The 17,524-nt window shown below is 44.5% G+C and overlaps 1 protein-coding gene across 1 annotated transcript in view; it reads right to left on the reverse strand.

Annotated features, from left to right (window-relative positions):
• Positions 1-2,915: 2,915 nt before the first annotated feature.
• LOC121533760 (lysine-specific demethylase 4B) overlaps positions 2,916-17,524 on the reverse strand; it is a 91,682-nt gene continuing 77,073 nt past the window's right edge. The window contains exons 18-22 of the mRNA XM_045205315.1: positions 16,164-16,349; positions 15,686-15,856; positions 15,319-15,438; positions 7,527-7,619; positions 2,916-4,607 (exon numbers count right to left, since the gene is read on the reverse strand). Of these exons, the coding sequence (XP_045061250.1) occupies positions 4,146-4,607; positions 7,527-7,619; positions 15,319-15,438; positions 15,686-15,856; positions 16,164-16,349 (1,032 nt within the window). The 3' untranslated portion in view covers positions 2,916-4,145. The remainder of the gene's footprint in view (positions 4,608-7,526; positions 7,620-15,318; positions 15,439-15,685; positions 15,857-16,163; positions 16,350-17,524) is intronic.

Consider the following 17,524-nt stretch of genomic DNA (forward strand, 5'->3'; position numbering starts at 1 on the left):
GGCGCTAAATACAGGGAAATTCTTGAGGGAAACCTGTATCAGTCTTCCAGAGATTTCAGACTGGGACGGAGGTTCACCTTCCAGCAGGACAATGACCCTAAGCATACTGCTAAAGCAACACTTGAGTGGTTTAAGGGGAAACATTGAAATGTCTTGGAATGGCCTAGTCAAATCCCAGACCTCAATCCAATTGAGAATCTGTGGTATGACTTAAAGATTGCTGTACACCAGTGGAACCCATCCAAATTGAAGGAGCTGGAGCAGTTTTGCCTTGAAGAATGGGCAAAAATCCCAGTGGCTAGATGTGCCAAGCTTATAGAGACATACCCCCAAGAGATCTGCAGCTGTAATTGCTGCAAAAGGTGGCTCTACAAAGTATTGACTTTGGGGGGGTGAATAGTTATGCACGCTCGAGTTTTCTGGTTTTCTTCTTCTAATTTCTTGTTTGTTTCTTCTATTTTGCATCTTCCAAGTGGTAGGCATGTTGTATAAATCAAATAATACAACCCCCCAAAAAATCTCTTTTAATTACAGGTTTTAAGGCAACAAAATAGGAAAAATGCCAAGGGGGGTGAATACTTTCGCAAGCCACTGTATTTGCAAATTTATTGAAAATAAAATACATAAATATCTAATTTACATAAGTATTCACACCCCTGAGTCAATACTTTGTAGAAGCACCATTGGCAGTGATTACAGCTGTGAGTATTTCTGGGTAAGTCTCTGAGAGCTTCCCACACCTGGATCGTGGAACATTTGCCCATTATTCTTTTCAAAAATGTTCAAGCTCTGTCATTCCATCATGGCCACTTAATCATCCCCAGCTTTCAATTGTCTCAATCCCCCCTCCTCTCCCCTGTAACTATTCCCCAGGTCGTTGCTGTAAATGAGAATGTGTTGTCAGTCAACTTACCTGGTAAAATAAGGGTAAAATAAATGGTCAAGTAGATTTAAGTCAAAACTGTAACTCGGCCACTCAGGAACATTCACTGTCTTCTTGGTAAGCAACTCCAGTATAGATTTGGCCTTGTGTTTTAGGTTATTGTCCTGCTGAAAGATTAATTTATCTCCCAGTGTCTGGTGGAAAGCAGACTCAACCAGGTTTTCCTATAGGATTTAGCATGTGCTTAGCCCCATTCCGTGTATTATTTATCCTGAAAAAATCCTCAGTCCTTAACAATTACAAGCATACCCATAACATGATGCAGCCACCACTATGCTTGAAAATATGGAGTGGTACTCAGTAATGTGTTGTATTGTATTTTCCCCAAACATAACACTTTGTATTTCAGGACAAAAGGTGAATTGCTTTGCCACATGTTTTGCAGTACTACTTTAGTTACCGCAAAATACTTACATAATTGACAGAGTGAAAAGAATGAAGCCTGTACAGAATATAAATATCCTAAAACGTGCATCCTGTTTGCAACAAGGCACTAAAGTAATACTGCAAAAAATGTGGCAAAGCAATTTACTTTTTGTCCTGAATACGTGTTATGTATTATGTGGCTGAGTTACAGTTTTGACTTAAATCTACTTGAAAATCTATGGCAAGACCTGAAAATGGTTGTCTAGCAATGATCAACAACCAATTTGACAGAGCTTGAAGAATTTAGAAAATAATAATGGAAAAATGTTGCACAATCCAGGTGTGGAAAGCTCTTAGAGACTTACCCAGAAAGACTCAGCTGTAATCGCTGCCAAAGGTGCTTCTACAAAGTGTTGACTCAGGGTGTGAATACTTATGTAAATTAGATATTTATGCATTTCATTTGCAAAACAAATGTATAAAATGTATAAAAACATGTTTTCACTGTCATTATGGGGTATTGTGTGTAGATGGGTGAGAAAATTTTGAATTCAGGCTGTAACAACAAAATGTGGAATAAGTCAAGGGGTATGAATACTTTCTGAAGGCACTGTATATCTGTTAACTAGATCCTATTCATACAATTTTCTCTCTCTGCTTTGACCATACTCTGGTGATTGTGGTTGCCATCCTTGAACAGGGGCAACATTTCAGAGTACTTGGAATGTACACAACTGTATTCAATAATATTTGGGGCTAGAGCAAACCATCCTTCCCATTACTACCTCTACATTTTGGAAGAATATCTGACACAGTGTAAGAAACGTAGGCTACGTTTACACAGGCAGCTAAATTCTGATATTAACCAATCACATCAGAGCTTTTAACATCAGATCTTTTTCAGAGCTGATCTGATTGGTCAAAATGTGTGGGGAAAATATCAGAATTGGGCTGCCTGTGTAAATGCAGCAATAGCTGCCTTTTGCGGTGGAACTCAATGTCTAGAAGAAGGCATTTTAGAGATGTTGAGACTAATTGCCTTCGGATTCTCTACCCTTAATCCAGAAGTGTGCACTTCCTCACTCCCCCCATGCATTTAAAGGTATTGGATTGGTGCAAGCATGGCTGGAGGGAGTTTCCACCATATTCCTTACACCAGTCCATTCCTTTTATAATCGATGAGAGGGGAAATGTACGAGTGCACAGTTTTGGAGAAGGGTAGAGAATCGGACAGCAAGCCACAATTGGCAGATGAGGTGAGGAACAGTCACTGTCCCTCTTCTCATTAGAACTACACCTACGGGCAGTAAAAATCAATGGTGACCCCTATGTGCTCTGGAACACTTTACCCCACCTTTAAACATTAGCCTCCTCTTTGGGATTCGGCTTGTGTTGTTGCCAGAGGAGGACAGGGGGGGGCAGTAATAGCTGTAGTTATACCTCCGCTGAGCTCAATCGTGCCATTAGAGCAAAGTCAAACCGCAGCGGCCTGCAGGGAAGGGGAGTGGTGCGCAGGATGAGCAAGGACAGACAGATGGTGGAGGAGAGAGGGATAAGAGACAGTTTCTAAACACGACAAAGGAAAGGAAAACTATGGAAGCTGGCAATCATTGCAACTCTGTTTAATTCCTATGAAATAAATATGACATTGACAGATTTGATTCACATACACAAGGCTTGCACTATGTACAATGTGACTAAGGGTATGAGAAACATGCTTCCTCAGTAGTCCAGGATACCTTGTAGCACCTATATAAAGAGTCAACACACCATTTGAAAATTCCTTATTTCTTCACCGGAGTAGAAATGTAATTTATGCTTCTAAAATCTCCAAAAATAAGGATCATAATTTGATAATCAAACAATTTTCTCTGTCACCTCGTGAGGTTAGTTAATATATTCACAAAATAAACAGAGAAAGAATAGTCATACAAACAGACAAAGTTGAATAGTAACATTGAATTGATTTTACATTTTACGAAGAATGCTACAAAACAAGCCCAGAGAAGTTCTGGAGTTGGAAAACGTGAGCCGTTTGTGTACATGACCATTTTGGGTTTAGTCGATACAAGGTCACGTTCGTGACTACTGCAACACATCTTCACAAAATTCAATGGTTCTGCAGACAAGTTTACAGTAAAGTGTAACTACCATGGTCGCATTGAACATTTTTTTCTTTGTACAAATATTTTATATCAATATGTGACGAAGACATTTAAATACTTGTGAAACCCCCGTAATACATCCCCACCCTTTTCCCAGGACCTCTCGCACAAAAAAATACATTATTGAAACTGTACACAAATATTCTGTCCATTTGATCTTCTGTTTTATTGTTAGAGGTTGGTTTGGCTTCTATTAAAAAAAGATTTGTAGCTGGTTTCATAGAATAACTCAAAAAGCTGAAGCACGTAGACTGCTGACGTCACGTGCCCAAGTGAAGGGTTTCTCCTTTCTGTAAAAGCGAGGGAAATAGTTAAATAAATGGATGCAGATAGGTACGGCGTTGATGCTCGCGAGAGTCTATTCATGTCTACACATTGTGTCTTGCACAATGGAAGAGATACAGAGGTGGGAAAGAAGCCTCCTCTTCCGCTGCAGTTCCAGGAGCTGCCCATAACCACAGTGAGAAAATTCAAATGAAAAAAGACATGCAACTGAGGAGTGCTTTCTCTGCGCCCTGTTTTCAGATCATGTGTAGCAGATGCTTCTGTCCATTAGTTAGCCTCCGTTAGCTTCATCTCCGTTAGCTTCCGTTAGCATAGATTAAGTTATCTTTCAAAGCATTAGCTTAGCTCCTGTGAGCCTAGCAAGCACTGCTGAGTGGTGTGTCTCATTAAAAGAGGGGACCGGGGCCCTCTTCCTGAGGGGGGAAGTGTGCATTGAGCAGAGTCTCCATGTAGGACACGTAGCTGGAGCTAGGCGTGTAGACGTCACCCAGGTCCTGGGAGGGCATGGCTGGGGACAGGGGCAGCAGTGGGGCGGCTGGGAGATGGTCAGCGAGACAGGGGTCAGGGAGAGCGGGCATTGGGTTAAGGGTGGGCTCTGGGATGGGTATTGCCAGAGCCTGTGTGAGGGTAGGGGCACTGATGTCAGTGTTGGGGGGAGCAGGGGCATGGCTGGGGGTGGTGGGTGTAATACTGTGAGGTGCTGGGGCTGTAGCTGGGGGGTGGCATCCGAGGTGCTGCTGTGTTGAGTCCATGGGTGCTTGAGGTGGGGGGTGAGGAGCGGGGAGGCGAGGCCGCTTGGCTGCCTGTGGTTCATCTCCTGGCATAACACCTTCCTGGGTTGGTATTGCCTAGACAGGGAAGATACAGCTTATGGTCAAAACAGTGGTATGAAGTAGACACAATCACTTCTTCCATACCTTTGCCCCTACACCCTTCAAACCCCTACAACCTTTTCAACCAAACTGTAAGCATGTATGTTTCCCATTTTTGAGTCAGGAGCATCAAGTAAAGTACACTACATGACCAAAAGTATGTGGACACCTGCTCGTCGAACATCCAAAATCCAAAATCATGGGCATTAGTATGGAGTTGGTCCCCCCTTTGCTGCTATAACAGCCTCCACTCTTCTTTGAAGGCTTTCCATTAGATGTTGGAACATTGCTGCGGGTACTTGCTTCCATTCAGCCACAAGAGCATTCGTGAGGTCGGGCACTGATGTTGGGCGATTAGGCCTGGCTCGCAGTCGGAGTTCCAATTCATCCCAAAGGTGTTCAATGGGATTGAGGTCAGGGCTCTGTGCAGGCCAGTCAAGTTCTTCCACACCGATCTCGACAAACCATTTCTTTATGGACCAGGATTTGTGCACGGGGGGCATTGTCATGCTGAAACAGGAAAGGGCCTTCCCCAAACTGTTGCCACAAAGTTGGAAACACAGAATCGTCTAGAATGTCATTGAATGCTGTAGCGTTAAGACTTCCCTTCACTGGAACTAAGGGGTCTTGCCCGAATCGTGAAAACAGCCCCAGACCATTATTCCTCCTCCACCAAACTTTACAGTTGGCACTATGCATTGGGGCAGGTAGCGTTCTCTTGGCATCCGCCAAACCCAAATTCCTCTGTCGGACTACCAGATGGTGAAGTGTGATTCATCACTCCAGAGAATGCGTTTCTACTGCTACAGAGTCCAATGGTGGCGAGCTTTACACCACACCAGCTGATGCTTGGCATTGCGCATGGTGATCTTAGGCTTGTGTGCTGCTGCCCGGCCATGGAAACTCATTTCATGAAGCTCCCGACAAACAGTTATTGTGCTGACATTGCTTCCAGAGGCAGTTTGGAACTCGGTAGTGAGTGTTGCAACGGCGGTCCTGTTCTGTGAGCTTGTGTGGCCTACCACTTCGCGGCTGAGCCGTTGTTGCTCCTACACGTTTCCACTTCACAATAACAGCACTTACAGTTGACCGGGGCAGCTCTAGTAGTGCAGAAAATGTACGAACTGACTTGTTGGAAAGGTGGCATTCTATGACGGTGCCACGTTGAAAGTCACTGAGCTCTTCAGTAAGGCCATTCTACTGCCAATGTTTTTCCTATGGAGATTGCATGGCTGTGTGCTCGATTTTATACACGTGTCAGCAACAGGTGTGGCTGAAATAGCCAAATCCACTAATTTGAAGGGGTGTCCACATACTTTTGCATATACACTGTATGTACAACTTCCCGCCTTATGTATTTGGACAGTGAAGCTGACATTTCAAGTTTGGCTCTGTACTCCAGGATTTGAGATCAAATATTTAATATGAGGTGACAGTACAGAATGTCACCCTTTATTTGAGGGTATTTTCATACATATCCCCCCATTTGAAGAAGTCATAAGTATTTGGACATAATTCACTTATAGTGTATTAAAGTAGTCAAAAGTTTAGTATTTGGTCACACAATCCTAGCATGCAATGACTAAATCAAGCTCGACTACACACTTGTTGGAAGCATTTGCAGTTTGTTTTGGTTACGTTTTGCCCAATAGAAACTAAATGGTGAATGATGACTAAAGTAATTTTCTTTCTAAGTTAGTAGATAAGATGTTTCTGAACACTTAATTAATCCTGATAATGCCATGATAAAGAAAAATAAATAATAATATGAATAATGGTGAGATGACAGTAACAGAGGCTACAACAAAACATGTTAACCTCTCACCATTATCATTCACAATTCATTCATGATTATCCATAATCATGGTAGCCTCCACATTAATGTAGACGTGTTCAGAAACATCTTCTATTCTTACTTACAATAAAAGTGACTCCAAAATGACACAATATATTATGCACCATTCACTTCCTATTGGGCAAAACATTATACGGAGCACAACCAAAAGCTGTAAATTAATTGTTAATACACTATAAGTACATTTGTGAAAATACTTATGACTTCTTCAAATGGGGGGACTAGGTACATAAAGTGCTTTCATTTCTAAACGGTAAAACAAATATGTATGAAATTACCCTACAATAAAATATGACATTCTGTACTGTCGCCTCTTATTTTTTCTTTATTATTATCTCAAATGCAAAATGCTGGAATATAGAGCCAGATTTAAAATGTTAGCTTCACTATCCAAATACAGTGCTTTGTCATTATGGGCTATTGTGTAGATTGATGAGGGGAACAAATAATTTAATCAATTTTAGAATAAGGCTGTAACGTAACAAAATGTGGAAAAAGTCAAGGGGTCTGAATACTTTCCGAATGCACTGTGGGAAGTATATTTTATAAAAGGGCTCAACACAGCCATGACTGAATTGAACATCATAACGTAGTGTGCAATAATATTATGCATGCTCCAATTTCCATTCCCCCACCCGTCTCCCTCTACCCCACCCCACCTGTCTTCCTCTCCCCAGCCCACCCGTCTCCCTCTCCCCCGCCCACCCATGTCTCCCTCTCCCAGCCCACTCCTGCCTCCCTCTCCCCCAGCCCTGCCTCCCTCTCCCCCAGCCACCCTCTCCCCCAAACCACACTTGCGTCCCTATCGCCCAGCCCATCCCTGCTTCCCTCTCTCTAGCCTACCCCTGCCTCCCTCTCCCCAGCCTACCCCTGCCTCCCTCTCCCCAGCCACCCCTGCCTCCCCAAACCACACCTGCCTCCCTCTCGCCCAGCCCACACCTGCGTCCCTATCGCCCAGCCCATCCCTGCTTCCCTCTCCCCAGCCCATCCCTGCTTCCCTCTCCACAGCCCTAGTGGGTGGGTGCCAGGTGATCTCGTACCAGGCGGGCGCAGACCCTTTTGGGCAGGTCCTGCTCCAGCGAGTGGATCTCTGTTTGCTTCAGTAACAACTGGGACTCATCCTGGAACTCCACCTGAATAGTGGAGAAGAGGAGAGAGAAAAGAGAGATGGAAATAGAGAGGACAAGAGTGAAAAAAAAAGCTTTTATAAAAAGTTGAGTAAGGGTCATACTTGGAAAAACTACGAAAAAACTGAGCCTATGATTTTTGGAGAGTCCCTGGCTCCAAGTTGAATAAGTCAGTAGGGCAAAATACAGTACCAGAATTGCCTGATTGGAAGGTACAAACACAAACACACACCAAGGTTTCCTTTAGCCGGTAATAGCCGGCTTTTGGCCGCCCATAAAATGGAAAGCCAATAAATAAAACTGCAGCCTGCCAATTGTCCGGGAGAAGAAAAAAAGTCTGATTGCAAAACAATGTTTTTTAACCTATTCATTGATGGAAATACAAGTCGATGTAAAGACATTTTGATTGACCATGCTTATCAGTCTATAGGTTAATTAGCATAATTTAGTGGAATTAAATTGGCGCGTGCGTATCTTCGTTAGTAGTTATGTTTATCACAAGTGCACAACACATAGATACAGAGCCTATGAGCGGAACATCTGTCAGACAGCACAAGCTGCTACAGCTTCTCAAACAGCTCATTCGTTGCTGCTGGACTAAATGTACTTTTATAAGCCCAATCATTGCGTAACAATTTAAAATGCAATCTCGTGTTGATTAAAAATAGCTACTATTTTTATTTCTCAACCGGTAATTGAAGCATGCTTCCCATTCGCCATTCAAGTACATAGGCAATGGTAGGCAGGCTATCAGCGCGTCACCCACCACTTTGCAATGAGCTGGAGAGACTATGCATTAGGAAAACTCTGGTGTGTGTGTGTGTGTGTGTGTGTCAGTGAGTGAGAGAGAGAGAGGCCATTTGGGCTGGTGACGGCTACGTGACAAGGTCGCGCTCGCCACCCTGACACAGGTACCAGCTGGAGACTTGTTTTTAACAGCTTCTTAGCGCCGGCTCACACAGACATCTCACTGCCAGTAAGACAAGGAGGGACACAGAGGGAAAAATATATATAATTCACTTTTTGAGAAGTTGTTATTTCTTCTGAAAGTGTTGTTGTAGTTGATCTGAATGGCGCCGGAGAAGATGGCTGCCGTTTTACAGCCCTCTAACCAATTCTACTATTATGTGTGTTTTTTGGCGTTATTTGTAATTTATTCTGTACATAATGTTTCTGCCACTGTCTGTTATGACCAAAAAGAGCTTCTGGATATCAGGACAGCGATTATTCACCTCGTATTGGACAAAGATTTTTTTCTTCAACGAGTCGGACGCGAAGGATATCCTACAGACACCCGACAAAGCCCAAATCCCCGTTACTCACATGAGAAAGAGACTGAGATATCGTGGACGTAGGTCGGGGTGCCTTGTAAGGATCCAACGGCGAGCGAGTAAACTGCCTCTTCCATCAATCCTATTAGCCAATGTTCAATCATTTGAAAATAAGGTAGACGACCTAAGATTACGGTTATCCTACCAACGGGACATTAAAAACTGTAATATCTTATGTTTCACCGAGTCGTGGCTGAACGACGACATTGATAACATACAGCTGGCGGGAAATACGCTACATCGTCAGGATAGAAAGGCTGACTCCGGTAAGACAGGGGTGGCGGTCTGTGTATATTTGTAAACAACAGCTGGTGCAAAAAATCTAATACTAAGGAAGTCTCAAGGTTTTGCTCGCCTGAGGTAGAGTATCTCATGATAAGCTGTAGACCACACTATTTACCAAGAGAGTTTTCTTCTATATTTTTCGTAGCTGTCTATATACCACCACAAACCAATGCTGGCACTAAGACTGCACTCAATGAGCTGTATAAGGCCATAAGTAAACAGGAAAACGCTCATACAGAGGCAGCGCTCCTAGTGGCCGGGGACATTAATGCAGGGAAACTTAAATCAGTTCGACCTAATTTCTACCAGCATGTTAAATGTGCAACCAGAGGAAAAAAAACTCTAGACCACCTTTACTCCACACACAGAGACGCATACAAAGCTCTCCCTCGCCCTCCATTTGGCAAATCTGACCATAACTCTATCCTCCTGATTCCTGCTTATAAGCAAAAACTAAAGCAGGAAGCACCAGTGACTCAGTTAATAAAAAAGTGGTCAGATGACGCAGATGCTAAGCTACAGGACTGTTTTGCTAGCACAGACTGGAATATGTTCAGAGATTCTTCAGATAGCATTGAGGAGTACGCCACATCAGTCACTGCCTTCATCAATAAGTGCATCGTCATCAATAAGTGCATCGATGACGTCGTCCCCACAGTGACCGTACGTACATACCCCAACCAGAAGCCATGGATTACAGGTAACATCCGCATTGAGCTAAAGGCTAGAGCTGCTGCTTTCAAGGAGCGGGACTCTAACCCGGACGCTTATAAGAAATCCCGCTATGCCCTCCTATGAACCATCAAACAGGCAAAGAGTCAATACAAGACTAAGATTCAATCGTACTACACAGGCTCTGACGCTCGTTGGATGTGGCAGGGCTTGAAAACTATTACAGACTACAAAAGGGAAGCACAGCCGCGAGCTGCCCAGTGACACAAGCCTACCAGACGAGCTAAATCACTTCTATGCTCGCTTCGAGGCAAGCAACACTGAAGCATGCATGAGAGCACCAGCTGTTCCGGATGACTATGTGATCATGCTCTCCGTAGCCGATGTGAGTAAGACTTTTAAGCAGGTCAACATTCACAAGGCCACAGGGCCAGACGGATTACCAGGACGTGTACTCCGAGCATGTGCTGACCAACTGGCAAGTGTCTTCACTGACATTTTCAACATGTCCCTGACTGAGTCTGTAATACCAACATGTTTCAAGCAGACCACCATAGTCCCTGTGCCCAAGGACATTAAGATAACCTGCCTAAATGACTACCGACCCGTAACACTCACGTCTGTAGCCATGAAGTGCTTTGAAAGGCTGGTCATGGCTCACATAAGCACCATTATCCCAGAAACCCTAGACCCACTCCAATTTGCTTACCGCCCCAACAGATCCACAGATGATGCAATCTCTATTGCACTCCACACTGCCATTTCCCAACTGGACAAGAGGAACACCTACGTGAGAATGCTATTCATTGACTACAGCTCAGCGTTCAACACCATAGCGCCCTCAAAGCTCATCACTAAGCTAAGGATCCTGGGACTAAACACCTCCCTCTGCAACTGGATCCTGGACTTCCTGACGGGCCGCCCCCAGGTGGTAAGGGTAGGTAACAACACATCTGCCACAGTGATCCTCAACACGGGGGCCCCTCAGGGGTGCGTGCTCAGTCCCCTCCTGTACTCCCTGATCACCCATGACTGCATGGCCAGGCATGACTCCAACACCATCATTAAGTTTGCCAATGACACAACAGTGGTAGGCCTGATCACCGACAACGATGAGACAGTCTATAGGGAGGAGGTCAGAGACCTGGCCGTGTGGTGCCAGGATAACAACCTCTCCCTCAACGTGATCAAGACAAAGGAGATGATTGTGGACTACAGGAAAATAAATAGGACTGAGCACACCCCCATTCTCATCGACGTGGCTGTAGTGGAACAGGTTGAGAGCTTCAAGTTCCTTGGTGTCCAAACACACCAAGACAGTCGTGAAGGGGGCACGACAAAGCCTATTCCCCCTCAGGAGACTGAAAACATTTGGCATGGGTCCTCAGATCCTCATAACGTTCTACAGCTGCACCATCGAGATCATCCTGACTGGTTGCAATACCGCCTGGTATGGCAACTGCTCGGCCTCCGACCGCAAGGCACTACAGAGGGTAGTTCGTACGGCCCAGTACATCACTGGGGCAAAGCTTCCTGCCATCCAAGACCTCTATACCAGGCGGTATCAGAGGAAGGCCCTCAAAATTGTCAAAGACTCCAGCCACCCTAGTCATAGACTTAGGTCCAAAAGGCTTCTCAACAGCTTCTACACCCAAGCCATAAGACTCCTGAACAGCTAATCATGGCTACCTGGACAATTTGCACTGCCCCCCCCACCCCGTCCCCATTTTCTACTCTGCTGCTACTCTGTTTATTATTTATGCATAGTCACTTTAACTCTACGTACATATTACCTCAATTACCTCGACTAGCCGGTGCCCCCACACATTGACTCTGCACCAGTACCCCCCTGTATATAGCCTCCCTACGGTTATTTTACTTTACTTTAGTTATTTGCTTTTAATTTTTTTGCTTAACACTTTTTTTATATGTTTTACTTTGCATTGTTGGTTAAGAGCTTGTAAGTAAGCATTTCACTGTAATGTCTACACCTGTTGTATTCGGCGCATGTGGCAAATACAATTTGATTTGATTTGTTGTTGGAAATAACATCTGAAACACAGGATTTTGGTCTGCTGTGCAAACGGAAAAATTGACTAGCGAGAATGCAGGCAGGCGTAAACACACATGTATACAAGCACAGTGAGACTCTTTGATTAGAACGTACACATGCGCAAACACACACGCACAGAGGCATAACCATGAACTCACATACAGTGCATTTGGAAAGTATTCAGACCCCTTGACTTTTTCCACATTTTGTTACGTTACAGCCTTCTTCTAAAATTGATTAAATAAATAAAAATCTCATCAATCTACACACAATACCCCATAATGACAAAATGAAAACATGTTTTTAGAAATAAAAAACCCTGGAAAAACCTTTACATATGTATTCAGACTCTTTGCTATGAGACTAAAAATTGAGCTCAGGTGCATCCTGTTTTCATTGATCATCCTTCAGATGTTCCTACAACTTGATTGGAGTCCTCCTATGGTAAATTCAATTGATTGGACATGATTTGGAAAGGCACACACCTGTCTATATAAAAGGTCCCACAGTTGACAGTGCATGTCAGAGCAAAATACAAGCCATGAGGTCGAAGGAATTGTCCGTAGAGCTCCGAGACAGGATTGTGTCGAGGCACAGATCTGGGGAAGGGTAACAAAGCATTTCTGCAGCATTGAAGGTCCGAAAGAACACAGTGGCCTCCATCACTCTTAAATGTAAGAAGTTTGGAACCATCAAGACTCTTCCTAGAGCTGGGCGCATGGCCAAACTGAGCAATCGGGGGAGAAGGGCCTTGGTCAGGGAGGTGACCAAGAACCCGATGGTAATTCTGACAGAGCTCCAGAGTTCCTCTGTGGAGATGGGAGAACCTTCCAGAAGGACAACCATCTCTGCAGCACTCCACCAAATCAGGCCTTTATGGTAGAGTGGCCAGACGGAAGCCACTCCTCAGTAAAAGGCACGAAAGAGTCCAATGGCGGCGAGCTTTACACCACACCAGCTGACGCTTGGCATTGCGCATGGTGATCTTAGGCTTGTGTGCGCCTACCCGGCCATGGAAACCTATTTCATGAAGCTCCCGACGAACAGTTCTTGTGCTGACATTGCTTCCAGAGGCAGTTTGGAACTCGGTAGTGAGTATTGCAACCGAGGACAGACAATTTTTACGCGCTACGCGCTTCAGCGGTCTCATTCTGTGAGCTTGTGTGGCCTACCACTTCGCGGCTGAGCCGTGGTTGCTCCTACACGTTTCCACTTCACAATAACAGCACTTATAGTTGACCGGGGCAGCTCTAGTAGGGCAGATAATTTACGAACTGACTTGTTGGAAAGGTTGCATCATATGACGGTGCCACGTTGAAAGTCACTGAGCTCTTCAGTAAGGCCATTCTACTGCCAATGTTTTTCCTATGGAGATTGCATGGCTGTATGCTCGATTTTATACACGTGTCAGCAACAGGTGTGGCTGAAATAGCCGAATCCACTAATTTGAAGGGGTGTCCACATACTTTTGCATATACACTGTATGTATAACTCCACACCTTATGTATTTGGACAAGTCTCCCAGCCCACTTGGAGTTTGCCAAAAGGCACCTAAAGACTCTCAGACCATGAGAAACAAGATTCTCTGGTCTGATGAAACCAAGATTGAACTCTTTGGCCTGAATGCCAAGTGTCATGTTTGGAGGAAACCTGGCACCATCCCTAGGGTGAAGCATGGTGGCGGCAGCATCATGCTATGGGGATATTTTTCAGCGGCAGGGACTGGGAGACTAGTCAGGATCAAGGGAAAGATGAACGGAGAAAAGTACAGAGAGATCCTTGATGAAAACCTGCTCCAGAGCGCTCAGGACCTCAGACTGGGGAAAGTTTCACCTTCCAACAGGACAACAATCCTAAGCACACAGCCAAGACAACGCAGGAGTGGCTTTGGGACAAGTCTCTGAATGTCCTTGAGTGGCCCAGCCAGAGCCCGGACTTGAACCCGATCGAACATCTCTGGAGAGACCTGAAAATAGCTGTGCAGCGACGCTCCCCATCCAACCTGACAGAGCTTGAGAGGATCTGCAGAGAAGAATGGGAGAAACTCCCCAAATACAGGTGTGCCAAGCTTGTAGCGTCATACCAAGAAGACTCAAGGAAAGGTGCTTCAACAATGTACTGAGTAAAGGGTCTAAATACTTATGTAAATTTGATATTTCCGTTTTTTAATTTTGGAATACATTAACCTGTTTTTCCTTTGTCATTATGGGGTATTGTGTGTAGATTGATGAGGATATTTTAGGATCAGGCTGTAATGTAACAAAATGTGGAAAAAGTCATACTTTCCGAATGCACTGTACATACAGACAGACTCACACACTGATAAAATGGATGGTCTGTGTGACCCTAAACCAGAATAGTGTTTGCCATTTGTCTTGACATATCACACATCGCCCATGCTGAGAGTGTGTGAGCGCTGAGAGTGTACGTGTGTGCCGAGTGGGTGTGAGCGCACAGAAGTGCTCACAAGGCTGAGACCAGGCTGCTGACTTGTTTAGAGATTAATATAACAGGCTCTCGCTCGCTCTCCTTCTCTCTCTGTGTGTGTGTGTGTACGTGTGTGTGTGTGTGTGTGTGTGTACACACCATGTGTCTTCTGAGGAGTTGTGTTCCTCCGGTACCAATTCCAGGAACACCCTCCTCTCCTCTAAGCTTTATACCTCGTAAGCACTCTGCGCATCGCACCATAAATTCCCCACATGCGGCCGCAATGCTAAATCTCTCGAATTTCCGTTTTAATGCCTGCTGTATCAAGATACTCCGCCATAACCGACAAGGGCGGCCATCATTTTTACATGCAGATAAATATTGCGCTGGAGCGTAAAAGTCGTGTAAGTTGTAAGTTGTGGCGTAAAGAGGCTTTAGCTGTAGAACCAACTTGGTGCAGTGATGGGGAATCAATGTAAATGCCTTCATAAAGCCTATTAAAGAGTTACAACAGATTTGAGGGGAAAGATATTCTTCTTAACCTGTCCATGCATCCTAGTAGTAGAATGATAATATACAGTATCATTTAGCCCTATGATATGCTATGTACACTTTATGGCTAAAGTGATTTTTAGACGTCAGATGTTTACAAGTGGTTGAGATAGGCCACATTGATTTTAAGCCATATAACCTATCCAGTCCTTTCAGATCCTCGAGGGGGTACACAGGGTGTGCAGGCTTTTGTACTAGCCTAGCACTAACATCCCAATTCAACTAATCAACTTGATCTTAGTGCTGGGTTGGAACAAAAGCCTGCATATAGCCTATAGTCGCTCTCCAGGATCATGGTTGGTGATTGACCACGGGGCTAGTGGGCTAGTTGGTTGACGAGGGGGAGTGAAGAGGGGAATGTATGGGAGGCCAACGCTACACTCACCTGGTAGTGCTTGTGGACGTGTTCCTTGACGTAGGAGGCGTTGAGTGCCTTGCCCTCCATGGTGTGGACCAACATCAGCTCGCCCATCTCTGGTGGGCCGTTACGAAGACAGTCATGACTCTGGAAAAGGGGAGACAGAGGGAGGTGAAGCGAGGGAATGAGTGGAGGAAGACAAGAACAGGTTAGGATTTGATGCATCCAACATATCCATTAGATATGCCATTCTATATCCACTACTTTGATTTGAAGAGCTAATTTTCTCTCCTGATATTATGTTTGTCAACTAGGTCAACACTATCATCTTATGGTACCTCACTGTTTCAATCCTTAATGATTAAGACACAGAGAGGTGTAGAGTGGAACTCACCACAATGTTCTCTGGGAATAAGTTGTCGCAGTAGGAGCCGTCATCATAGTTGACCTCGTAGAAGGTCTGCGACGCCATGCCGATGATGGTGCAGGGGTAGAACCAGCCGTCTCTGTTCCGACCAATCACCTTCTGGCCCAGAGAAAACTCCCCCCTTGGCCCCGCCCTCGCCTTGAAAGACAGAGAGAGGGAGTGTGTTTGACATAGAGGGAAATATAATATATTTGATTAAAATCGATCTATTGTCATTCTATTTGTATGCTGTTAGAGCAGTGGATGACAGACAGTGCACAGCCTTCATATTCTATGAGAATTTCAGTTGGCAGGAAACCCATAAGCGTGCCAAATGAGATTTCATCGGAAAAACGTGTAGCTTAGCAGTGAAGCTAATACTTAGCTTGACACATTCATAACATTAAGATAAGTAGAAGCCGTTCGTTCTGCAATGTCTATTCACACAGAGTAATACGGCTCACACCTTGTGATTGGTCTTCTTGTGCTTGTGGCAGGTGACGGACACCACATAGGGCCAATCGGCAGGCTTCATGAGCACGCCGGCGATGTGAGCGCAGGTGACGTGGAAGGAGGTGGAGCAGCTGTCGTGGGAACACTGGATACACGCGCCGCACATCTGCTTGGTGTTTTTATGGCAGTACACACACTTCTGCAACACCAAAGAAGGAAATAGGTGTGTTAGAATCAAAACATCCTATTGACTGTGTCTAAAGTCTACATAAAGAAACTTTGACACTATTGTCAGAGCAATTAGTTATTTCAGGAGTATGTTTTAATATCGACAGGAGCAAGAAATTTGGCTGAAATAAATGCTTAATTTTGATTGAGTTTACTTTGATACAGAAGCAACACAGTGTACCCGTTGTGTCCGAAGTCAACGTTTTTTCAAGAACCCATCAAAATATTGTTAGAGCAAAAACGTTATTTCAGGAGTACAGTTTTACATGATGACAGAAGTCAAAACGTTGTGTAAAAGAAAGTGAACAATGATTAAATGCTCATCGTAAGTTTGGTGAAACAAGAAAATATGTCTTTCACTCTAAAGTTTACAAGTGAAACTTAGTTTTAGCTTTGATATTGGACATTTCATGAAAGGTGGGAAACACTCAATAATCAAATGCAGTTACAAAGATGGTGCGCTATGTTGCGTACAGCAGGAGTTTAAACAAGGCACTGTTTAAGAGAAAATATATATTTTACAAAATTTTTAGTCGGCTATTCAAACTAATATCATATCTCCCTTTATCTGTTATTTTCCTGTCCATCCTTTATTCATTTTGCATCCCTGATTCTCTCGTGCCTGGCATTCCCTCACACCTCGCATCGGTCACTCATCTCTTTCTCCCATCTCTCCTTCACTCTCAAGACTTGTTTTCTAACTCTCCTCCCTCTCTCACCATCCACCTTTTTCTTTCTCCCACTCTTTCAACCTATTCCTCCCATCTCCACCCTCCCACCTACTAACCCACTCTCTTTCTCTCCATCCCTCTTTTCTTCTCTCCCATCTCTCCCCCTTACTTTCTTAACCCCTCTCCCTGCCTGCCGCCCTCTTCTGTCTCCCGCTCTCTCTCTCTGACAGATTGCATACAGCCCGCCGTGACCCGCTGGAGATCGATGGAAAATAAAAAATATTTATTAAAATGTCAATACTTCATTTTAGACCTCATGGGCCAGCGGTGGAAATGCACAACAGCTCTCGATAGGGTCTCGGCTCATAGATATTTCACCGGCCTCGCCGTCGCCTGATTTAATATTCCACTGGGCAGAATCATGACACAGGCTCCACAAATGGAACGAACCACAAGAGGAGATTTACGGACATCA

This window comes from Coregonus clupeaformis, chromosome 20, assembly GCF_020615455.1.
Source record: "Coregonus clupeaformis isolate EN_2021a chromosome 20, ASM2061545v1, whole genome shotgun sequence".
NCBI lineage: Eukaryota > Metazoa > Chordata > Actinopteri > Salmoniformes > Salmonidae > Coregonus > Coregonus clupeaformis.